The sequence below is a fragment of the Euprymna scolopes genome, chromosome 20, assembly GCF_053919585.1.
Source record: "Euprymna scolopes isolate OS-2025 chromosome 20, ASM5391958v1, whole genome shotgun sequence".
Taxonomy (NCBI): domain Eukaryota; kingdom Metazoa; phylum Mollusca; class Cephalopoda; order Sepiida; family Sepiolidae; genus Euprymna; species Euprymna scolopes.
This window is the reverse complement of record NC_136501.1, coordinates 113,213,575-113,241,266: the sequence shown is the minus strand read 5'-3', so window position 1 is coordinate 113,241,266 and position 27,692 is coordinate 113,213,575. Positions and strand designations below refer to the sequence as shown.

The 27,692-nt window shown below is 29.7% G+C and overlaps 1 protein-coding gene across 1 annotated transcript in view; it reads left to right on the top strand.

Annotated features, from left to right (window-relative positions):
* LOC145241574 (uncharacterized) overlaps positions 1-27,692 on the top strand; it is a 91,596-nt gene that overhangs the window by 36,330 nt on the left and 27,574 nt on the right. The window contains exons 3-7 of the mRNA XM_080104656.1: positions 976-1,108; positions 7,189-7,397; positions 15,792-15,942; positions 19,675-19,874; positions 24,584-24,777. Of these exons, the coding sequence (XP_079960782.1) occupies positions 976-1,108; positions 7,189-7,397; positions 15,792-15,942; positions 19,675-19,874; positions 24,584-24,777 (887 nt within the window). The remainder of the gene's footprint in view (positions 1-975; positions 1,109-7,188; positions 7,398-15,791; positions 15,943-19,674; positions 19,875-24,583; positions 24,778-27,692) is intronic.

Below are 27,692 nucleotides of genomic sequence, written 5' to 3'. Positions count from 1 at the left end.
TAAAGAGTGGGGGGAATTATTGACAGTAGTTTCGGATAGACGAGTGTTTTTCGTGAAAGTTTGACGAGGGACCAAAGATTGAAGCTCAGACGAGCACTTGGCATGAAAATAGGGATAAAACAGACAGGCTCGCAACGTCTCTTCTGGGGGAAAGAGGTTGCAGGGAAAAGAAAAGGGCATCCCCCATTTGGCTACGAAGTCTATTTTGAAGTCTGTCAAAACAGGATAAGCTCTTTCTAGCAGCTCCTGTCCAGATTTTCATAATATTGCGTTGCAATTTGGCTTACGAACGTATTTCATACGTATTTTATTTTAAAATTTTCAAATTGTTTTTCTTCTTTAAAATACGAAATAACTTGCTTTGTATTTTATTAGCGACAATCACTGAAACATGGTAGTTACGTTTTGACCCGACAGTGTGCATAAAAGTTTCGCAATGAAAAAAAGAAAAAGAAATTTGACACGAGTTTTTTAGTTCTTGAAAAAGGGGATATTTTATTTTTTTAATTTATTTTGCGAGGGATTCACCACTTATTAAGCCCTCTCGGGGATAATAATTAATAAACGTAATGTGGTAATGTAATAAACGTTCATCGTGTAAGTTCGGTATAATTTAATTATTTAAGAGGACGGTTACCAAAACCACAGCACCATTCTAAAATCAAAAAGGCTGCCCATAACTGTTAAAGTAAAAGTTTGTTCAATTTATGGCCTCCCAGTAGTTTTGTATGAAATTGATTGTATCACATGGACTAAACAACTAGCCAATCGCATTGAGGTATTTGAAAATCACGTAATGCGTTTCATTACAGGACATCGCCTCGTCGAAAAAAAACCCAAAATATCCACTCTCCGTCAAACTAATTGCCACTCCCTTTTATTTGATAAGCATGCAATTGTATAACGAACTAAAACAAATTTAATAAAAACCTTTTTTTAATGATTGATTGATGCGATTTTATTTGGTATTTATAGTACGGCTGGTCGGTGGCAAAACCCCGGACGAGGGTCGCGTGGAAGTCTTTTATCAAAACCAGTGGGGAACTGTTTGTGATGATCTCTGGAACGATCTGGTCGCCTCAGTTGTGTGTAAACAGCTGAACAAAGGGTAAGGTACACCGTGTTCTTATGGAAACATTCCAACACACACACACACACACACACACACACACACACACATACACACACATACACACACACACATATATATTACCTTTTTATCTGCATTCAGATATATATGTGTGTGTGTGTGTGTGTGTGTGTGTGTGTGTGTGTGTGTGTGTGTGTGTGTGTGTGTGTGTGTGTGTTTCTGGGAACATATGCTTATTCAATTATATTTCACCTTTTATTTACACAAAGCGGCCCACTAAAAAGTAGCCCAGATAATTTAGTAGAGAGGATGAACATTTTTTTATTGTTTAAATTACCTGTAGTGTTATAAAAGATTCCCCGTTTACATCTATTCATTTTTAGCATATTTAACAACGTTTGCAGATACTGCTTATAGATCTTCTCTGGTGATTCTCTTGATAGCATTGATAATGTTCTCCTTTAGTTGGTCTAGATTGTGGGGATTATTTACATAAACTTTTTGTTTAAAAGTTCCCCAAAGATAAAAATCACATGATGACAAGTCCGGGGAACGTGGTGGCCATATAACCCTTTGCTTATTGTCCTCTCTTCCGTAAACATGTCATGAGATCGTGTTAGTGATCCGTGAGACGTGTGGCATGTAGCGCCATCTTGATGGAAAAAGAATTGCATTTTGTCTTATGGTGTCAGTTGGTCGATAAGAGAAATATTAGAGAGATCGAACTACTTTAAGTGAGCTGCTTAATCTGAAAAAATAATCAGAGAAAGATTTGAGAGATCAGGCCACTTTTAAGAGTTGTCAATCTAATCGGTCCCACTTTATCAACTAAGCTCCAGCCCCTGTTCCATCGCCGCAATGTTGCATCACTGTGCCTGTTTTACAAATATTTTAATTGAATGTGTTCTGATGAACTTGTTTCACTTGTGCCCCCTCGACGTACATATCCTCGACAAACCTGCTTAGCAATAAGATCCCACCCCTTCACTGTTGATGTCTCTAAATGCCAGAAAGGTTTCTATTATAATAGTTTCTTCCCTCGAACAGCTAGACGTTGGAATTCCCTTCCTGCTGCCTGCTTCCCTGACTGTACTGATATGCAGAAGTTTAAATGTAACATAAACAAATATATTGTTTATCTTTCCTAGACATGGCCCCAAATAGTAGTCCCTTACGTTTTGTAAGGGGTGAACATGAGTAAAAAAAAGAAAAAAAAGGGGGAGGCGATCCGCTTAATCTGTGAAAATTGATTAGAGAAAGATTAGACAGATCGGGCTACTTTTAAGTGGGCCATCCTGTACCAATTCTTTTATTTATGAAGCTTGATGCATCTATTATATAAAGGAGAAATGTATGTGTGTTTGTATGTCCGCTAAAAACATTTTTCATACGCATCGTACACGAACGAACGCGGCATCGTAGAAAGAACTATCTCTCGGACAAATGATATCCAAAAATTAGAAAAAAAAATGATCACATATTTTGTATAGAACTGTCGTTTTCTTTAAAAGAGGGGTCATCTAAATTTGTCTCTTTCTAAACGATTTCAACATCTCTGCATACGTCAACCATTGCTTACTGAATTACTTTAAATACAAGAATGACATGACATGTCGCAATCAATGCCATGGCTAAATGGGTTAAAAGATTGTCTCATAACCAATAGATTTAAGGTTCGCACACGCCTTCGGGTTTTTTTTTTTTTTTGTCTTTTTTTAGTTTTTTTGTCTTTTTTTAGTTTTTTCTTTGCTTTTTTCTTTTTGTTTTTTTTTGGGGGGGGGTCGCATTTAAACAGGGTGGTTTTGTAATTTGTACTGTTTATTGGGATATTTTTAACGGCGGCTAATTATATTAAAACAAAACAATTTCCTTATTTCGATTTTTATTAGCGGTTTTAATCAACTGAGGTTTAAAATTCAAAAGAAACAAAAAATCCAATCCAATTACGATTCTTTTATTAAAACAAACAAAAAACTTTCTTTCATTTTAATTTTTTTTCTAAGTTCAAAACATCTTTAATTTATTATTTCATATGACAATATAGGACGCTTAAACCAACTCAAAAAAAACATTAATAACAAAAAAAAAAATTGATGAATTGCAGAGTGAAATGTTTCAATGACTTTTGGATGGAACTAAGTTTATAAGGTTAGGTAAAAGTGCTCTACCAACTCAATACTTGCCTTTTAGGTATTCGGGTCTGTTTTGAACAAATATCACATTTAAGTAGTTTTTATTTTGTATTTTTTAACAATTTTTAACAGTTTATAACCTTTTTTCATTTAGTAATTATTTAGAACGTTTTTCATGCAAACATTTTAATTTATCTGTTTTATTTTTATTTTATTTTACAAATTTTGATTTCGGTTTCAATTCTGGCTGATGGCACCCACGTCTCATTTTTTATATGTATATTAAAATATCATACTCAGCGGATTTTACGATCGCCCTCCCCCGCTGTTACAATTTTTTTCTGGATAAATTAAAATATCATATTTAAGCGTATTTTAGAAACAGACAACTTCCACACACGCTCTCATAATTTATCATATTTAAATGGATTTTACGACCAAGGAGCATCCTTCCCTCGCAGTCACAATTTTTTTTTCGACCTGGCAACGCATCCCACCGCCACGGTTGTCACAATTTTTTACAATCGAGCAATGCAGGGCACCGCCATCTCCACTAGTATACAAACAAATGACAAAAGTCTATATTCCAATTTGTTTTTATTAAGCATGTTAAAATGTTCAATTCTTGACAGCACCTGTTTCGTAGCGCAGAATCATTCATGAAATTATTATGTCAGGTTTTTTTTATTTATTCCATCAGAAAAAGAACTCATCAACTTTAAAAGAAAATAAAAGAATATGGCAATGATTACAAAATCCGGATATTGGAAGTGACGTTTTAATTGTGTTTTATTTTATTTTAGTTATCCAGACCATGGCTAATCAGTCTAGCTGATTGTACTGGGGCTTATATATACATACACGCACATTATACATATATATTTTTTGTCATTTATTTATATATATATATATATATATATATATATATATATATATATATATATATAATTTAAAGGAGATTAGAATAATAGTCTAAAGAGCTAAGTGTATTTTAATGTAATAGTGAAATTACTAGTTTAATTAAAATACAGGAAATGCTCGTTGTAATTTAGATATATAATAAGCTCGATAGTTAAATGTCCTAGAGCTAATTCAATATTAAGTAATGTGATTTATAATTTAAAAATTTAAAAAAAAAATTTTTAATTTAAAAATCAAATTTTAATTAAATTAAAAATCAGTTTCATAAGAAGGAACAACAACAAAGTCAAGTATCTGTACGATCGTTTCGGAAATCCGTGCTTTTTATTTGTGGTATACATGAAGTCACGTAGAACAATTATACATAGTTTTTTTGGTAAGCACGGTCTCCTCATCAGCAAATTTAGGAGGATTTCTATTTCTTCATGTATACCACAAATAAAAAGCACGGATTTCCGAAACGATCGTACAGATAATTGACTTTGTTGTTGTTCCTTCTTATGAAACTGATTTTTAATTTAATTAAATTTTGATTTTTAAATTTAAAAATTTTTTAAAACTTTTAAATTATAGATCACATTACTTAATATATATATACATATATATATATATATATATATATATATATATATATATATGTGTGTGTGTGTGTGTGTGTGTGTGTGTGTGTATATATATATGTGTGTGTGTGTGTGTGTGTGTGTGTGTGTGTGTGTGTGTGTGTGTGTGTGTGTGTGTGTGTGTGTGTGTGTGGTCATCGACATACAGTCCTGTTTCGTTGTATCACAACTCATCAGTGCCGCTAGACTGGCATCTCTCCCAAACCAAGGATTGAACCTAGACCCGTCGTGTTGACAGTCAGCATTCGACCACAGAAGGGACGACCGCAAATAACCCGTCAGAATGTCTATTTAAATAGACATCCGCCACCACTCTTACAGTGCTCAAACCGCCTGTTTGTAAACAAACAAACAGCGAGCCTCGTATTTTTCAGCCAATTAAGTAGTGGGTGAGATTATTTACGACAGTGCTCTACCCAAAGAGAGGGGCTTAAAATATATTTGCAGTCATCGACATACAGTCCTGTTTCGTTGTATCACAACTCATCAGTGCCGCTAGACTAGCATCTCTCCCAAGCCAAGGATTGAACCTAGAACCGTCGTGTTATATATGCACATACACACAAACGAACAGTTGGAAATGACTTATATATCATACATTACGACCATGTAATCCCTACAGCCACCTATCTTGAAAATGCTGCTGTGAAACCTGACAGTTATATGGAATAAGTCAGAAACAGTGGTAACCTTGGTTGAAGTGAGTGTCCCTAATGATCGCAGTCTGAACAGAGTTGAAAGGAAGAAACAGACTAAATATCAAGGTCTCATGTATGATATGAAAAGAAACTGGAATCTTAGAGAGATATCAATCATACCAGTTATTATAGGTGCCACAGAGCTTATGAAGAAGAACCTGAAGTCCTACCTAACTAATATTCCTGGTGAACCAAGTGCAAGAGAGATCCAGACTATTGCACTTAAGGAAACAGCGAGGTAACTAAAAAGAGCTCTCGGTTGGTTTCAATAAAAAGCAGGGCAATGTTGGCAGCTGATTTGAATGTTCCATACGCAGCATTACAATCTTTTAAGAAAGAAAATGAAAAAAAAAAAACATGTGTGTGTGTTTGTGTGTAAGTTTGATTGAAGACTACGGAATTTTAGCATTTCGTAATTTTTTAATTACTTTCGCGACACAGCGCGCAAGTTTCCGAGTTTCTGGTGTTTATTCGTGTTCTGTATTATTCTTCTCCCGCCAAAAGTTTAGAGAAAGTAATTTTAAAATAAACGCAAAAGACGACAACCCCATACAAAAGAAAATTCCTAATGATAATCTTGATGGTTTAAAAGCTTTTGAGATGGTCAATAAAAGAACCTAAAAGTTAACCTCATTCTTAATTCAAGATGGCCGCCATTACAATATGCAAATTTGAAAATTTATTTTGATAGTTCTACTTATCTGTCTATATAATTATAAAACTTCGTGGACCGTCCGGACGTAATTGTTTGCTTGAATCTTGTATTATAATAAAGTCTAATTCCTGTTTGTTAACAATTTGATTAATATGTACAAAAGATACAATGTTTCATTGATTAATATTTATTCTGAATGTACACGCTTATTTCTAGCATGATAGTTATATATATATTCGAAGGGAATCTACATTCAAGGAATGACCTCATTTGCATATTACATTAAAGAAAATCTATTTTAATAATTAACTCCATATTATTAATTATTTGTTATAATAAAATTGTTTTTATTTTTCTATTTAGAAACATTATTTACAGTTGGTGCATTTTATTTATTTTTATTTAATTTGTATTTAATTTAATTAATGTATTTTTAATGTAATTTATTTTTAATGTAATTTTTTATTTAATTTTAATTTAATTTATTTTTAATTTATCTTTAATTTAATTAATTTTTAATTTAATTCATGTATAATTTAATTTAATTTGTTTTTAATTTAATTTATATTTAATTTAATTTATTTTTAATTATTATCCAACTACACCAATTGCCTTTAAAAACGGAAGTAAATTTATTTGTTTATTTAACTTATAAGAGTTACTTCCCCTTTCAGCTATTTCCCGATTAATTTTCATATACAAAAATTGATGTATTTTATGCTTCCATAAATCCAACATATGACCATCTTTCAGGAAAATTGTTAAAAGTTAAGATGTTCGGTGTATCTTATATAGTATGCAACTAAACACTCCGCTCGCCAACATGTTTCGACCTGGAAACGATGAGTATGTACAACTAGTAATCTATAAATGTCATACACGGTGTTTAGACTTACGATTAAAGGTTTAGCTTACAGAATCATTTTTAAAATAAGTGTAAAAATCATTCTACAAAAATAAATCCAGTGTTCCGAAGGTTAAACATTTATGGAAATCTAAAATCCAAAAAATCTGTGTTTTATGTTGAAACCCCCATGCACTTTATAATAGTATTTTGTCTTTTCTTTTTCAGACTTGGCAAAGTCCTTCCCCAGGGAACCTACCCCCCGGGCACAGGCAAAATCTGGATGGACGATGTCCTGTGCGTCGGTATCGAGTCGACTCTGTTTGAATGCCTTAGCCAACCTTACGGACAAAATGATTGTCAACACAAGGAAGATGTTGCCATTCAATGCCTGAGCAGCCCCCAAACCACAACGTCCCCAGCACCGCCATCCACCTGTATGTATCTGTAATCGACTTAATATCTTTTTAATATGTCCGTACTAAAAAATTTAAAATCTTAAAAATAGGCATGGCCAGATGCGGCTTGAGTCTTCAATTAAATGCCATTAGTATTTGTTTAACTCGTTTCTGTCATTTAGAGTTTACTAGCAGGGCTACCTGGCATTACCCGGGACAAATATGTAATATTTTCTATCTCTCTCTCTTCATTTTTTCCCCTCGTTTTACCTTTCCCCCCCCCTGTCTCCCTTTCCTCATCTCCACTTCTTCCTCTCCCGTACAATTTCTCTTTCTGGATATGAACACATCAAATTCGATTCGGCGTATTATAATTGTGTCATGAAAACTAAACGATAATATAACTCCCCAAATTGCCAATTAAATAAGGCTGAGATAGTGTAGTTGAGCATTAAAAGATTGTATAGTTTCATCTTCAGATAAACACCAAATCTCCATCCATTATATAAATTTCACCTGTCTGTTTAATTGTATGTATGTATGTATGTATGTATGTGTGTGTGTATGTGTGTATGTATGTATGTATGTCTGCCTAAAACTTTCGAAAGCGGCGATTGATTTTCACGAAATTGATATCGATTTGAAGCTCAACCCTTCGGATGACAAATGTCGAAAAATTGGCTAAAAACATTTATTCCTTCATCCTTAACTGGGCACTTTTCTACAGGGAGGGGTAGCTTTTTTCGTCGATATTTTCGAAAGTCATCCTCTCTTTTCGATTGACTAATTTTAATTAACCTTTGCCGCTTTCGGTTTGGCGATGGACTCAGCAGCAGAGACCTCACGTTTTTTTTGGGGGGGGGATGGTCACGTTCTTTTCCTCCTTCGCAGTACGAGTTCGAGCCCGCCTACTTACTACAAACACCTGGGCAACGCCGGGCACCCAAACTAGTCGAATATATAAAAGGCAAAATGGTCGCGCGTATTTGTCTATATCCACGAAAGACTTTTTGCGTCGGGTTTCTCGCATTGGTTAGATTCTGCGAGAAGTTTTCTTGTATATCTCAGATTTGCAAACGGACATCGTCTCTATCTTTTTTTGATCGAGTTTATAAAAATTCCCTTGTTTCGAGTGTTGTTTTTTTTTTGTTTTTTTTTTTTTTGTCTTTTTCGTATAAATAAAGTGAAACTAGTCGAACTCAACCAGCAACTCCCGGCATTCTAACAGGGTTGTATCTATTCTGTAATTGATCCTTGGTCAATGTAGGGGGAAACCCTTCATACTGAGATAATACCTATTTATTTGGATACTGCCAGAGTGCTCCTTTTTTAGGGGAGCTGCTTTTCCTCCACGTTAAAAACGACCTTCGTGGATGGTTTAAAAGAAGCGCCATTTCTGCAAGCCATCTTTTTTATTGACTACGTTAAATTTTAACACTTTACACTTCCGGTCACGTGGTGGAGTAGAGGTGTGACGTCAGGTTTTGTTTCACTTTTTCCGTCTTCACGTAATGGGTTCGATCTTGCCTGCCTACTATCACCTTTTTCTGTGCTCAACACACATCTCCAAACACCTGGGCAACGCCAGGCACCCCCACTAGTTATTAATAAAAGTAATAATATATTAGGTTGGTGCAAAAATAATGTATTCTATATATATATTTGAACGTCAAAAAACGAGATTATGTTTGTACGGGTTCGAGCCCACCTACCTACTCCAAACACCTGGGCAACGCCGGGCACCCAAACTAGTATAAATATATAAAAGGCAAAATGGTCGCGCGCATTTGTCTATATCCACGAAAGGCTTTTTGCATCGGGTTTCTCGCATTGGTTAGATTCTGCGAGAAGTTTTCTTATATTTTCTAAATCGTAATATCTCAGATTTGCAAACGGACATCGTCTCTATCTTTTTTTTTTTTTTTGATCGAGTTTATAAAAATTCCCTTGTTTCGTGTGTGTGTGTGTGTGTGTGTGTGTGTGTGTGTTTTTGTCTTTTTCGTATAAATAAAGTGAAACTAGTCGAACACAACCAGCAACTCCCGGCATTCAACAGAGTCGTATCTGTTCTGTAATTGGTGCAAAAATAATGTATTCTATATATATATATATAGTTGAACGTCAAAAAACGAGATTATGTTTGCACCAACCTAATATAGTTTTGGCTTCAGTAAGAAATACAGAGATACATCATTTAAAAATTAAGCTGCAAAATAGCTTCGCGCAAAGGGAACACACAAACACAATTTGTAAAAAGGAAAGAATAGGCAATTATCGCCCTTTTGACCTCGCCTTTGGCAGACAGGTGTTTACACTAGCTTCCCTTTTTCCTCTCCTGTCTGTCTGCCTGTCTCTCTGTCTCTGTCTCTCTCTTTCTCTCACTCTCTCTCTCTCTGTCGCTATCTCTCTCTCTCTCCACCCCCCGGTGGCATGCGACAGTAGCGACAATGTGCTACGCATTTCGAGTGTAGTTTTATGCAATCAAACCGATTCTTTAATGAAACAAATTTTTGCGTACTATCCAGCCTTATCGAGGTAAGCCTAACATTGCAAAATCATGAACAAACAAACTCTACAATAACAGTGTAGTATCTGTTCTGATACTACACTTCACTATTTCTGACCTCGATCAATGGAAGAGAAATCCTTCTAGATTAAGACAATTTTTATTTTTATTCCTATCCAGAGTACTTCTTTTTGGGGAGCTGGATTTCCCTCATATTAAAAACTGACCTTGTGTCTAACTCTGCCCTCGTGGGAAGACAAGTAAATAGGAACAAACTCTACAACACATCAATTACCTCGGTAATAACATTAAACAAGATATTTAATCTCAGCCCACACATTATAATTATACTAATTAAGAAATGCTCAGCTGGGCTAGCCCCCGTCCTTTCCAAACTTCCTTGTCGAATCTTGCTTCCCTAATAGCTGGAAAATGGCCTCTGTGGTATCAGTGTACAAGAACCTGATGAAAGGACTGAACCTCTTAATTATCGCCCTATCAGTCTCCGCCCTTTCTTCACTAAAATCTTTGAGACGTTAATTGATCAAGCACTAGCCCACCGCCTCGCAAAAACAATCTTCTCTCTGACAAACAGTATGGATTTAGGCAATGTCGTTCTACTGCAGATATTTTAACAGCCATCTCTGAACACATATACCATGTAGTGGATAAGGTGGACGAAGACAGAGGTGTAGCTCTTGATATATCCAAAGCCTTTGACAAAGTCTGGCACGAAGACTGCTAATGAAAATTAAATCGTACAGTATAACTGGACGTATACTAAATATAATTAGATCTTTCTTAGACAATAAAAATATCCAGGTTCTCATTAATGCGGAAGTGCCCCAGAGGTCGATCCTTGGATCACTATTATTCCTGATACTGATAAACGACCTCCCTGGTAATATTGTGTCCGAGATGGGTATATTTGCTGATGATGCAACGTGCACGAGGGAAGAGCGGATGTACATAAATCTAAGACAATGGCAGAATCGTTAGAAAATGACCTCCAGACCGTAGTGGAATTGGGCCGCAAATGGATGGTAACATTTAATGCTAGTAAGACTAAGCTGCTCTCCTTTAACAATTACAAGACGCCTCTCCAACCACCGATATCCATGATAAATGACATCCTACCTGAGAATTCTTACTTCAAACTTCTCTGCCTAACATTTGCGAGCAATATAAACTGGAACAAATCCTTCTTGATCCTTCTATCGATCCAATAGATATCTCACTGCTGATGCAATTCTCTATCTATATAAGAGCCAGATACGTCCAAGGATGGAGTACTGTTGCCACATATGGGCAGGAGCTGCTAGAAAAGACTTGTCCTGCCTTGATAGAGTTCAAAATAGACTTCGTAGCCTCGTAGGAGATGTCCTTTTCTCTTCGCTGCAACCTCTGTCTCACAGAAGAGATGTTGCGAGTTTGTCTCTGCTTTATCGTTATTTTCATGGAAAGTGTTCGACTGAGCTTCAATCTATGGTCCCCCCTCGCCAAACTTTCACAAGAAACACTAGACTAGCTGAAAACATTATCAATAATTTTCCCCACTCTTTATCTGTACCTAAACCTAAACATAGATTCCATGATCAAAGCTTCTTTCTTAGAACTGCACGCCTGTGGAATTGTCTTCCGTTTTCCTGCTTTCCAGCTGTCTATAATATGGTTGTCTTCAAGTCCAACGTGAACAAGTTTCTGATGAGCCGTCCCACTTAAGTTAAGAAATTTACCGAACTTCCATTACTATCGATTACTATATTGTCCTTTTGACTACTCTACACTCTTTAACCCTTATCCTTGAGTGGCCTATCGGCCTTGATAAGTGGTGACGTCTATGTAAAAAAAAAATACATTGAACACATCAAAATCAACTTTTAAATTGTCGAAACAACGATGCTGCCAACATTGACATAATATATACTAACCTTTTCTCTCTTCTTATTTTGTGTCTATATAGGTGTCTATCATTTTCACCCTCTTTTTCTTTTACTATCTATGAGTGTACTTTGTGCGTTTATCCTTCTTTTCCGTACGACTGTTGTTTGATTTTTTTTTTTTTTTGCGGCATATCGCTCTTTTGTTAATTGTGTGTAAAAAATATATCTTCGAGCACGTGTGTGCTTTCTTTTTCATTTAAAATTTTTTTTTCTGTTCGTTGTCTACCTTTTTTTCTTCTTTAAGTCTAATGTAGTTTTTTTTTTCCGTGGCAGATCAGGTTTGCCTTTGAAAAAGTGGCTGGTACAGTAAACAAAAAAGTTATGCAGTAGCGATTTAGAAGGCTGTCACAATAATAATATAATAAAAGAAATTTAATAAATAATAACAGCAGTATATATTTAAAACAAAAATAAATAAATAAATAAAATAAAATATAGCTAGCAAAAAAAAATCTACTACCACTTATAATCTCATGGAAATAAATAAATTAATAACTCCCAAGGAATGTCATCCCAATTCCCCCCTTCCCACCTATCTTCCTACTCCTGGCAACACTAACCTAAACACCCAGCTGCCGACCGAGAGCGCATCATCCCGCACCCCATCTCCCCTCCTCTCTCACATCCCACCCCTATATCCTTCAATAGCTGACCGGACACAGCCCACTAGCGACTTACGTGACCCATATAAACCTCGACACCGCACACACCAGCAGAAAAAATAAATAGATATAGTAATAATGATAAAGACAACAAAATGGAGAACATACAAAATTTAAAAAGCTCACGCTACACCAACAAGTTACAAACCAAAAAAAGACAAATAAATAGAAATAAATAAAATTATAAACATGTTAATTACCTAATCAGACCATACAAAAATCCCCTACTCACATTTGCTCCGAGGCCCCACATAGCTACCCAACTTCTGCTCCATCATCTAGCATGCTTTGAATCGATCTGTTACGCTTACCATTTGAAAAGGGAATTTTTCAGAAATTAATAATGGAATTTGTCGCAGACATAACAAGTAAGACATTTTACCAATACAACTGAATAAATATATGTATATATAAAATATATGTATGTACTTATTGATTTGTAAATCGCCACTTGTTCTCGTCTTCTCTTACCAACAACGACTATACTTTATTCCTCGCATTGTAACAGCCTTCTAAATCTCTACTACATACCTATCCCACACAATGCTTCAAGCAAACTATATATCAATATTAAAAAGTTATATTTTCATTGTTCCCAAAAGTGTATATGATGTATATATACGCATTTGTAAAGACTTAAATACGTTGTGTGTGTATATACGTGTCATTAAAAATATTCGTGGTTCTTCACTATTTAGACCATATGTTGTCGTATCTATCTATATATATATATATATATATATATATCTATATATATATGTGTGTGTGTGTGTGTGTGTGTGTGTGTGTGTGTGTGTGTGTGTGTGTGTGTGTGTGTGTAACAGTCTATTTTACAGCCTGTAATTAGTTTCGTCTAAGTGTGTTCATGCATGCGTGTGTATCATGTATTTACGACATACCTTTTCAACTGCGTTGTTGGTCCTTTGTCCTTTCGCCTACCTGGGATGTCATCTGTCCTTGGGGGAGCTGGAACTTGTTGGACAAAGGCGTTTCAAAGGATCCAAGACGATGATTGATTTTGTATAAAGATTTTATTTCACTTCCCAGGTGTCGTTATGCAGAACAATAAAAAGTGAATCTATGGCCTCTTGGTTTCTCCTAGTCTCTATTTTGAGGCACGTCCCTTCCCTTTCAGGATGGGGGGAAGACCCGTTAACCCGTCTGTTCTCTCTGAAATCCAACCTAAACGATGCTCCAGCAAACTGGAACACGTGACAGACGACACGTCAGCTTCCGATCAGCTGTTTACATACCTTACGGTGCAAACTTGACCAGTCACTGAGTTTTACATGTTTTGACATGTTTTTATGATCTATTACAACACAGTTTAACATCTCTTGTTTACTTCGCCAGTTAGATAGATAGATAGATACATAAACCGATAATTGGATAAACTAATGCATAGACAAATTACAGATAATTTACTCTTCTACTCGACCAACTATATAACATAAGGCCACTAATCGTCCATGTATGGAGCATTGTTGCCACATCTAGACTAGTGTATCTACCACTAGCATCTCCTTCTTGAATAGGGTCCTAAAAAGAGTCTTCAATCTAATAGGTCCCACTTTGTCAACTAAGCTCTAACCCCTGTCCCATCGCCGCAATATTGCATCTTTGTGCATGTTTTACAAATATTTTAATGGCGTGTGCTGATAAACTCGTTGCACTTGTACTCTTTCGAAGTACATATCCCCGACGAACCCGCTTCACAACAAAATCTCACCCCTTCACTGTTGAGGTCCCTAAATGCTAGAAAGCTATCTATTTTAATAGTTTAATCCCTCGAACAGCTAGACTTTGGAATTCCGTTTCTGCTACCTGCTTCCCTGGCTATACTGATATGCAGAAGTTTAAATGTAACGTAAACCATCATCTTGTCAATCTTTCCTAGGCATGGTCCCAAATAGTAGCCCTTTATGCCCAAGTAGCGATATGCCTTGTTAGGGGGCGAACGTTAGTAAGAAACAAAACATGATTGGCAGAGATCAACAACGCACACGTACGCACGTACACACACACACACACACACACACACACACACACACACACATGATCTTGAGCATTTTTCACCAAAAATTATTGTCTGTAAAAAAATGTATAAATATTCTTTTTTGTTTTAAATAATGTCTACCTTTGAGTGTGTGTGTGTGTGTGTGTGTGTGTGTGCGTGCGTGCGTGCGTGCGTGTGTGTGTGTGTGTGTTTATATATATATATATATATATATATATATATATATATATATATATAGATAGATAGATAGATAGATAGATAGATAGATTTTATACCCCCAGTTTCTAGCTTAGTAATAAGGATGATAAAACAAGGTGGAGATAGAACTAAAATATTTAAACAGTTAAATAAAGCAGTTGTTTGTTATCCTGTTATCGTTTAAGATTAACCAGACTATATTAATAAAGGAAATCCAAAACTATATTAGTAATGTGTAAAATGTATTATAGAAAATAAAATATTATTAAAAAAATGTATATATTTATAAATATTCTTAATCTTTATATATTTTTAATTTTCAATAAATAAGAATGTAAATATACAAAATACTAATCATAGTGGGGGTGATAAGTAGTCAAATGGATTTATCTTAATCTTATAAATACAAGATTGGTAAATTAAAAAATATATCCATTTTGAATTTGGAAACAGACGAATCTCACAAGAAATTCATTTTTATAACATGAATAGGTTAGCAAAATGAATTAAGAATAGGAAACTAAATCTAATATTTGTACCATTTTTTCTTCTTAGAATTAAGAGAAGTGGTGTTTCATCAGCATTGCTGGGGAGCCATGATTTAATATGCTGTTTTGTTTTTAAATCCCTGAAACAGTGTTTCATGGTAAACAACTGGTGATCCCTTAAATTTCATTGATACTATAGTGAATTCGAAAGAGAGCAAGTTGATGCAGTGATTGCAGGTGATTAAATAACTTACTGACTAAATAGTTTTCTAACGAATGATAAAAAATATAAAAATTAAATAAATTATTTTAAACATTAAAAAACTCCCAAGACTATATATATATATATATATATATATATATATATATATATATATATATATATATATATATATATATATATATATATATATAACTCCGTATCTATTTTCATTAATTGATGTTTTCGAATGCGCATACCGCAACAGACAGGTACAAAATTTCCATTATTAATAAAAGTAATTGTATAGTGTCAGCTTCTGAAAAACAAATGGTAAATCTCCGTAAGTAATAAGTTTAGTTAATTGATTGTTATTGTTTTTTTTTTCTTTTTTATATTGTTTTTTTTTTTTTTTCACAGGTCAAGTCAACCCAAATGAAATTCGACTAAAGGGTAAAGTAAAAGGGGTCGGTATTGTCGAAATCAACAACCAGGGAACATGGGGGACGATTTGCGATGACTTTTGGGACTTAAACGATGCCAAAGTCGTATGTCGTCAGCTTTGCTACAAGTAAGTACCAGATGCGTACTCACGTTGACACACCGTTTCCCGCGAGATCACTTAAGTGGAGCGACATTGAACTTGGGCAGTACTTAAGTGGGTGACCATTCGGGAATACTAGATGGACTTAGACACCTCCCTTCAAGAACTACAAAATTCTAACGTCGATAGTATTACGAGTGTACAACATTTCATTGGAAATAAATCTCATAACGTTTCTAAATATTTTTATGCACGAAATAAATCTCATAACGTTTCTAAATATTTGTATGCACGAAAATAAATAAATAAATAAATAAAAATAAATAAATAAAAAATAATTTTTTTAAATAAATAAATAAATAAAAATAAATAAATAAAAAATATTTTTTAAATAAATAAATAAATAAAAATAAATAAATAAAAAATATTTTTTTTAATAAATAAATAAATAAAAATAAATAAATAAAAAATATTTTTTTAAATAAATAAATAAATAAAAATAAATAAATAAAAAATAATTTTTTAAATAAATAAATAAAAATAAATAAATAAAAAATATTTTTAAATAAATAAATAAAAATAAATAAATAAAAAATATTTTTTAAATAAATAAATAAATAAAAATAAATAAATAAAAAATATTTTTAAATAAATAAATAAAAATAAATAAATAAAAAATATTTTTTAAATAAATAAATAAAAATAAATAAATAAAAAATATTTTTAAATAAATAAATAAAAATAAATAAATAAAAAATATTTTTAAATGAATAAATAAATAAAAATAAATAAATAAATAATAATTTTTTTAAATAAATAAATACATAAAAATAAATAAATAAAAAATATTTTTTAAATAAATAAATAAATAAAAATAAATAAATAAAAAATAATTTTTTTAAATAAATAAATAAATAAAAATAAATAAATAAAAAATATTTTTAAATAAATAAATAAATAAATAATAAATATAAAATAAATAAATACGTCCCATAAAATATAAGTGCGATCTATTCATATCATTTAAAAACCTACTATGTTTGAATATATGGTTAAGTGGCAGTTTTAGTAATTTAGAACTGCTTTAAAGCTTCACTCATTTTCTGACCAAATTTTAAACAATTATATCAGTTTATAAATCACCTTCTCAGCTATATTGTGAAAAAAAAATCAATTTTCGTTCAGTAAAACAAAAATTATGATGAATTTACTGGTGTTCAAAATCGTAAAAAAAAAAATCGTAAGGAGGTGAGCGAGGTTTTTTGTGGCTGGTTTCCATAGCAACCACGTCGCTTCAATGACTACTGCTGCTACAAATTCACAGCTCTCGCGAAAAGAGAACAGGTGTAACAGAGAGAATGAAAGCATTAAAGGGAGATAATTGGGGGAATTTTATTGAAAGCAGATGAGTGCTGTACATTGTAATTACATATGTGTATAATGTTATGTTTATGGGGCAAAATAATAACACTGAAATGTAACAAAGAACAAGTGAATTTATTGGAAGCCTGGAAAAATCATGGATTACAATAGAAAAATGCGAGCATGAAAAGTAATATGCTTAAGCTTAAACATGGAAAAGTAAAGGACTGGTTGTTCAAACTGAAAACGTAAAAGAAAAGATATTCTAGTAAAAAAATATAATAAATTTATAACTTAAAATATTGCAGCATTAAGAATTTTATTTTTAATTCAATTTATAACATTATATAATCAATTCTTAATGCTGCAATATTTTATGCTATAAATTTACTATATTTTTTACTAGAATATCTTGCCCTTTTCTTTTTAACAACTAGTCCTTTACTTTTCCATGTTTAAGCTTAACCATATTACTTTTCATGCTCGCATTTTTCTATTGTTATATATATATGTGAGTAAAAAAAGAGCTGATAGCTATTAAAAAACCGCTAAGGTAGCGAAAAAATAAAATTTAACAGCATTTCAAAGTTGGTTTTTTTTTTTTTTTTTTTTTTACACAGTGATCACCACTTATCAAGGCCCGGAAGCCACTCAGGGATAAGGGTTATTGCAAGTACATCACGTTAGTGAGGAGATTTTATGAAGTGTTTAATTAGGGGGGCGGTTAATTAGGAATTTGTTAACATTAGACTTGAAGACATCCAAGTTGTAGTCCGGAGGGAAGCAGGCAGACGGAACAGAGTTCCACAGGCGTGCAGTTCTAAGAAAGAAGCTTTGCTCATGAAATCCGCGTTTTGATTTAGGCACAGATATAGAGTGGGGGAAATTTTTCACAGTGGATTCAGCTAGACGGGTGTTTTTCGTGAAAGTTTGGCGAGGGGGGACCAGGGATTGGAGTTCAGACGAGCACCTGCCATGAAAATAACGATAAAACAAGGATAGGCTCGCAACGTCTCTTCTGTGGGAGAGGGGTTGCAGGGTAGAGAAAAGGGCATCCCCCACTAAACCACGAAGTCTATTTTGTACTCTGTCAAGGCATGATAGGCTGTTTTTGGCAGCTCCTGCCCAGATATGGCAACAGTATTCCATCCTTGGCCGTACTTGGCTTTAATATCGCTAAAAAAAAACGCCAACAACAAATCATGCAGTTTTTGATATTTTTAGGCTGATATGCTCGCCATCTCAGGCTCTTTCGTTAGAACAACACCTTTCGTCCGGGCACCAACAAGCTGCCCTCTTTAGAAATCTGATAGAGCTGTCATTTTAATTTTTCTTATTAATATGCAATGTTCGAAATAAAAAAAATAATTTAATCAATTAAAGACAATAATAAACATAGATTAAAAAAAAAAAAACAACTTTTGTTTTTCAATTTTTATAGTTGTTTTAAAATTGATGTAATATTCACAATGTTTTTTCATTATTTTGTCCAACTCTTATATTTCTAAGAAAATCTAAATAGCTCAGTTCGTAGGACATCTGTCCTAAGATCTCAAGTTTCAATTTTGATTTCTGGTCACGAACATCCGTTAGGAATTTATCATTTATCAATATAATATTTTCCATGTCTAAAGTTGATAATATTTCGAAATAGGATGACTTCCACGACGTATTCATTACATTAAAAATGTTACTGATGAAATAATTCTGATTGACAGAGAGACGAAATATAAATTAATACTAGCAGGTCCAGGTCGTAAAATACGCATAAATATTATGTTTTAATTAATGCAGAATTCTTATTTATTTCATTACACACAACGCTGAGTCAACCATAAAATCGAGTACACTCAACATCAAGTACACTCAACATTGTCTTACCATCAACGCTTACCTTGTGAACTCGGAGTATGGGAAATTCCCATATGCACAAAACAAAATCACTGAAAAAACAAAAATGTGACCTATTCACGCATGCTCATTCGTGAAACAGTTGACAAACAAATAAAAATCCGATTACGCCTACGTATAAAATTTTCAACTTTGACCACTTAGCAGCCATTTTCTAATGAGAACCGATTAAAACTTTTTCCACGTGTCTGAATACCCTATGTACTAAATTCCGTGTCTGTAGATCAAAAATTCGTTGAGTATATAGGTTGAGAAGTATCCTCACACACCTTCTCATCTTTATAGATATATAAATAAGATTTTAGAAATTTCTTATTGTTTGTTATTTATTCAACGATTTTTCAATACAAATTTTTTTTTAATTGTTTCTCTGCCCAAAGATGACGTCATATCATCAAAACTTAATTGTTATTTATTTTTTAAAATGATTCGAAGTTGTATTGGCTTCTTAAACTTGATGCTTTCTTGGTTCCTATTTCATTGCAGCGATACGTATGCACTTCCGGGCGCGAATCGTCAATACATCGAAAACAATGTAGTTCCGGTTTTAGTGAATCGCGTCGATTGTGCGGGATCCGAAGTAAACATTAAACAATGTGCGAAATACAGTTGGGCTTCCGGTACTTGTAAATTGATCGAGGCTGCGACAGTGACATGCATTTATCAGAATAACGCAGCGAAAGCAGGTTAACAATTATTATTATTATTATTATTATTATTATTATTATTATTATTATTATTATTATTATTATTATTGATATTATTATTGATATTATTAATATTGTTATTATTATTATTATTATTATTATTATTATTGATATTATTATTGATATTATTAATATTGTTATTATTATTATTATTATTATTATTATTGTTCATATCATTATATTATTATTAAAAATAATAGTATTTATATTATTATTAATGATATTATTATTAATGTTATTATTATCATTATTATTATTATTGTTATTATTATTGTTATTATTATTATTGTTGTTATTATTATTATTATTGTTAATATTATTATTATTAATATTAATATTAATATTATTATTATTATTAATATTATTAATAATATTAATATTAATATTATTATTATTGTTGTTGTTGTTAATATTATTATTATTAATAATATTATTATTATTATTTTTATTAATATTAATATTATTATTATTAATATTTATATTATTGTTATTATTATTGTTATTATTATTATTAATATTAATATTATTAATATTAATATTATTATTATTAATAATATTTTTATTATTATTATTATTATTAATATTATTATTATTATTATTAATATTAATATTAATATTATTAATAATAATATTATTATTATTAATAATATTATTCTTATTCTTATTATTAATATTAATATTATTATTATTAATATTAATATTATTATTATTATTATTATTATTATTAATATTAATATTATTATTAATATTATTATTATTAATATTATTATTATTAATAATATTAATATTATTAATATTATTATTATTAATACTATTATTATTAATATTATTATTATCAATATTATTATTATCATTATTAATATTATTATTATTAATATTAATATTATTATTATTAATATTATTATTATTAATATTATTATTATTAATATTATTATTATTAATAATAATATTATTATTATTATTATTAATAATAATAATAATAATAATAATTTTATTATCAATGTTAATATTAATATTAATATTAATATTATTATTATTATTATTATTATTTATATTATTATTATTATTGTCGTTCCACTGCTCCTTATTTCTCTTCCTTTTCTCTTTCTTCTTCATCTTCTTCTCATGTTGACTGATTCAAACAATTAAGCAAAAGCCCCATTCAATTAATATTTATGTAAATTGAAATAGCAGAGTTTTTTGTCTTTATTTGTTAATTAAAATATATTTTTTTATTTTGTTTTTTTTTATTTATTAACTAAAAATATTACATTTTTATTACTTTTTTATAACATAATTATTTTTATGTTAATTTTTTTTACTATTTTTTACAACTTAATTATTTTTATGTTAACCGAAATAGAAGAGTTCTTTTTGTCTATTGTATTGATTGAAAAACATTAAATTTTTTATTATTATTTTACAACTTATATATTTTTATGTTAACCGAATTAGAAGAGTTCTTTTTGTCTTTTTTATTGATTAAAAAAAATAAAAAATTTCATTATTTTTTTACAACTTAATTATTTTTATGTTAACCGAATTAGAAGAGTTCTTTTTGTCTTTCTTATTGATTAAAAAAACCTTATTTTTTTATTATTTTTTACAATTTAATTATTTTTTATGTTAACCGAATTAGAAGAGTTTTTTGTGTTGTTTTTATTGATTAAAAAACATTAACTTTTTTATTATTATTTTGCAACTTAATTATTTTATGTTAATCGAATTAGAACAGTTCTTATTGTCTTTTTTAGTTATTGAAAAACATTAAATTTTTCATTTGTATTTTACAACTATATTATTTTGATGTTAACCGAATAAGAAGGGTTCTTTTTGTGATTTTTAGGGATTGAAAAACATTAAATATTTTATTATTATTTTCCAACTAAATTATTTTTATGTTAACCGAATTAGAAGAGTTCTTATTGTCTATTCTAGTTATTGAAAAAAAAATTAAATTTTGTATTATTATTTTGCAACTTAATTATTTTTATGTTAACCGAATTAGAAGAGTTCTTTTTGTGATTTTTAGGGATTGAAAAACATTAATTTTTTTATTATTATTTTCAAACTTAATTATTTTTATGTTAATCGAATTAGAAGAGTTATTTTTGTTGTTTTTATTGATTAAAAAACGTTAATTTTTTTTATTATTATTTTGCAACCTAATTATTTTTATGTTAACCGAATTAGAAGAGTTCTTTTTGTGATTTTTAGGGATTGAAAAACATTAAATATTTTATTATTATTTTCCAACTAAATTATTTTTATGTTAACCGAATTAGAAGAGTTCTTATTGTCTATTCTAGTTATTGAAAAAAAAATTAAATTTTTTAATATTATTTTGCAACTTGATTATTTTTATGTTAACCAAATTAGAAGAGTTCTTTTTGTTGTTTTTAGTAATTGAAAAACATTTAATTTTTTATTATTATTTTTCAACTTAATTATTTTTATGTTAATCGAATCAGAAGAGTTCTAATTGTCTATTCTAGTTATTGAAAAAAAAAAAATTTTTTATTATTATTTTGCAACCTAATTATTTTTATGTTAACCGAATTAGAAGAGTTCTTATTGTCTATTCTAGTTATTGAAAAACATTAAATTTTTTATTATTATTTTGCAACTTAATTATTATTATGTTAACCGAAACAGAAAAGTTCTTTTTGTCTTTCTTATTGATAAACAAACATTTTTTTTATTATTTTTTACAACATAATTATATTTATGTTAACCGAATTAGAAGAGTTCTTTTTGTTGTTTTTATTAATTAAAAAACGGTAAATTTTTTTATTATTTTTTTACAACTTAATTATTTTTATGTTAACCGAATTAGAAGAGTTCTTTTTGTTGTTTTTATTAATTAAAAAACGTTAATTTTTTTTATTATTTTTTTACAACTTAATTATTTTGATGTTAACCGAATTAGAAGAGTTCTTTTTGTTGTTTTTATTGATTAAAAAACATTCATCTTTCTATAATTAGTTTACAACTTAATTATTTTTATGTTAACCGAATTAGAAGAGTTATTTTTGTTGTTCTTATTGATTAAAAAACATTAAATTTTTTATAATTAGTTTACAACTTTATTATTTTTATGTTAACCGAATTAGAAGAGTTATTTTTGTTGTTCTTATTGATTAAAAAACATTAAATTTTTTAGTATTATTTTACAACTTAATTAATTTTATGTTAACCGAATTAGGAGAGTTCTTTTTGTCTTTTTTATTGATTAAAAAACATTAAATTTTTTATTATTTTTTTACAACTTTATTATTTTTATGTTAACCAAATTAGAAGAGTTCTTTTTGTTGTTTTTATTCATTAAAAAAATTACTTTTTTAATTATTTTTTACAACTTTATTATATTTATGTTAACCAAATTAGAAGAGTTCATTTTTGTTGTTTTCATTGATTAAAAAACATTAATTTTGTTATTATTATTTTACAACTTAATTATTTTTATGGTAACCGAATTAGAAGAGTTCATTTTTGTGGTTTTTATTTATTAAAAAACATTAATTTTTTTATTATTTTTTACAACTTAATTATTTTTATGTTAACCGAATTACAAGGGTTCTTTTTGTCTTCTTTATTGATTAAAAAACATTAATTTTTTTATTTTTTTTTACAACTTAATTATTTTTATGTTAACCGAATTAGAAGAGTTCTTATTATCGTTTGTATTAATTAAAAAACAAAACAAAAATTTTATTATTATTTTATAAGAAAATTATTTTTTATGTTAGTAAAATAGAAGAGTTATTGTCGTCTTTATTAATAAAAATATTTAATTTTTTATTATTATTTCATAACTAAATTATTCGTTATGTCAGTCGAAAGACAAGAGTTTTTTTCTTTTTATTAATAAAAAAATACTTACTTTTTATTATTTCTCATAAGTAAATTATTTGTTAGGTTGGTCGCAATAGAAAAGTTTATTTTTTGTTTTTATTAATTAAAAAAAATTATATTTTATTATTTATAACTAAATTATTTGTTACGTCGATCGAAATAGAAGAGTTCTTTGTTTTTGTATTTATTAATTAAAAAAACAATAATTTTTTTTTATTAAAAAACAATAAAAAAGATTTGTATTATTTTATGAATTATTTATGTTTGTTCAAATAGAAAAGTTCTTTTTTATTTTTATTAATTAAAAAACAATAATTTTTTTATTATTTTATAAAATATTTATGTTGGTCGAAATAGAAAAGTTCTTTTTTATCTTTATTAATTAAAAAAACAATAAATGTTTTTATTATTATTTTATAAATTATTTACGTTGATCCAAATAGAAGAGTTCTTTGTTTTTGTCTTTATTAATTAAAAAAATTTTTTATTATTATTTTATAAATTATTTATGCTGGTCCAAATAGAAGAGTTCTTTTTTGTCCTTATTAATTAAAAAAAAAATTATTATTATTTTATAAATTATTTATGCTGGTCCAAATAGAAGAGTTCTTTTTTGTCTTTATTAATTAAAAAAGAAATGTTTATTATTATTTTATAAATTATTTACGTTGATCCAAATAGAAGAGTTCTTTGTTTTTGCCTTTATTAATTAAAAAAGAAATTTTTATTATTATTTTATAAATTATTTATGCTGGTCCAAATAGAAGAGTTCTTTGTTTTTCTTTTTATTAAAACAACAGTTAATTTTTCTTTTAATTTTATTTTATAATCAGCTCCATCGGCCAAGTTAGACTGCTCGGACACTCATATGTCAGCATTTTTTAGTCGCATGGAAGATCCAAATCTCGATACAACGAACTTAAAAGTTGGCCTTAATCAAACCGGACCCTGTAATCCAGTTGTGGATCAAAATAGTACATTCGTTTCAATCACTGTTCCGGTGTCTGATTGTGGAATGACTGTCCAGGTAAAATAACATTTAGTAAAACAAAATATTGAATTTCAACGATGCTGTGTTTTATTGTCGGAGATATATAATATATATTATAAGGGAAATGTTTTTCATAAGGTTTTATTGTTAAAGCGTTTTTTATTCAACAAGTTTGAAGAAAGGCTGTTCTTGTAAAAATTTTCAAACGACATAATGTTTGAATTTGTCCAAATGGTCTTGAAACAATTGGGACTAACAATGAAATACACTTCTTGTTGTTATCAACCCATTTTTTTTTAATCCTGGCTTTTGTTAAAACAGTATATAATATGTTTTTTTTAGTCCAAAGAGAAGTTGATCTTCAATCAAATGGTTGGAAAGTTTTCAAAGCAGCTAAAATAATGGAATATTGGGGGGGGGACAGTGCAGTAGTCCAAAGAGAAATTAAAAAGAGAAAAACAGCATGTCATCTTTCATCGCTTAATTAGAACATTTTCTAATTAAGCGATGAAAGATGACATGCTGTTTTTCTCTTCTTTTTTATTTCTCGATCCCATTTGACTGGAGATCAGCTTCTCTTTGGACTAAAAAAATAATTTCCATTATTTCAGCTATTTTGAAAACTTTCCAATCGGAATATATGCATTACACTGGATTTAATTTTCGACTTCATTCCCTCTAAAGAACTATTTTCGCCTTTCGGATTACCTTGAGAGAATCTTAATGCAAGCTGAAATATTATGCGCGGTTTGTTTTTATATTTGTTTACATATCCAACATGTTTTCACTTTCTTTTTTTGGCAATTAATGACTATAATAAATTGCGATTTCACTTAATGTCATAACCAGCAAATTCTAGCATTGCTACAAATATAATTTGCTGATTTCTTTCTGTCATCTTATGAGAAGAATAGCAAGAACAGCATTTTTTGAAACTCCGCGGAATAAGACTTTGTAAATTGTTTTTTTTTTTTTAGTATTCAGTCGAATAATAAATTTTGATTGTAAAGTTCAACTTACAGTTTTAATTTTCTTTCTTATATATTATTTTTTTACATAAGCAGTAATATGTTACTACGCAGTCATGAGTATGTTTCGGTCAGCTAGTTACCAGTAACTAAATATCTCTTCAGGTGATACAGCTTATAGGAAAGCAAAGTTGGCAATGAAAATATTAGGTCTTCGTTGTCATAGGGAGTTAATATCAGGAGGTTTCGTCAAACATATTAAATTGTATCAAATGTTATCATCTGAAGAGGTTTCTAGTTACTGATAACTAGCTGACCGAAACATGTTCATGACTGTGTAGCAACATTATTGCATATCTAAAAACAAATAACGAGCATACCTTGTTCTACTTTGGTATTGAGCACTCTTGTATTAATCTTAGATTATATATATATTTTGCCCGTCTAGCCGCACTGATGAGCTGTGAAACAGCGAAAAAGTACTGTATGTGGATGACTATATATGCATATATATATATTTTCTGATACCAAAAACGACTGTTAATTATTTTTTATTTGATTTTGTTTTAAAAAAATATTTTACTGCTAGTAGTAGTAATAATAGAATGATAAATATATATATATATATATATATATATATATATATATATATATATATATATATATTGCATAGGCAAACATAAAAATATAACCGTTATAAAAATATTTATGAACTGTTTCCAATATGAGCTGTTTAATAATAATAATAATAATAATAATAATAAAAAGAACAATTTAAATTATTAAAAAAAGCAGTTAATATATATATATATATATATATATAGCCGCACTGATGAGCTGTGAAACAGCGAAACAGTACTGTATGTGGATGACTATAATGCTCCTCACCTTGAGTTGAGCATATTGAGAAGTGATACACGAATTACCATTAGCGTATAAGCGACGCTCTTTGTAAACAAATCGAGCGGCGGTATTTCGGACGATGTCAAAACATCGTTAAATTCACTACTCGTTCAGCGGCCGCCAATAGCGTAATGGTTAGGAGCCTTGACTGCCATACAGACAGTCGGGTTTCAATCCTGGCTTGAGGTGGTTGCCCGTCTAGCCGCACTGATGAGCTGTGAAATATTCAATAAAATAAAAAGCTATAGCAAACATCTAAATGACTACTTTAAATACAGTTCCTGATTTCAAAAAAAGAAAAACTAAAAGATTCATCTGCCTTACTTTTAATGCTAGGTTTATTTTTTGGTGTCTTTTGAATTCAATAAAAATCCTCCTAAATTTGCTGATGAGGAGACCGTGCTTACCAAAAAAACTATATATAATTGTTTTACATAACTTCATGTATACTACAAATAAAAAGCACGGATTTCCGAAACGATCGTACAGATAATTGACTTTGTTGTTGTTCCTTCTTATGAAACTGATTTTTAATTTAATTAAAATTTGATTTTTAAATTTAAAATATTTTTTTTTTAATTTTTAAATTATAAATCACATTACTTAATATTGAATTAGCTCTAGGACATTTAACTATCGAGCTTATTATATATCTAAATTACAACGAGCATTTCCTGTATTTTAATTAAACTAGTAATTTCACTATTACATTAAAATACACTTAGCTCTTTAGACTATTATTCTAATCTCCTTTAAATTTATATATATATATATATATATATATATATATATATATATATATTAAAAAGTAATTATAAATATAATCTATCTATATAATTATAAAACTCAAATGACCTTGTAACGAGTGTTGTAACCCACATCTGGTTTCCGACTTCCGGTTGTGCATACGTATATAAACATAAACCCAGTACAATGTAAACAAATAAATACAAATCGCTACTTTTGCAGAATTTGACCTGCGCACTGAAATATTAACGTTATTATTTATAAATTATCATTTTCTTCTACACTACAAACATAAATAACCCCGAAAATATTTTTTTTTAAGTTGCGTTACAA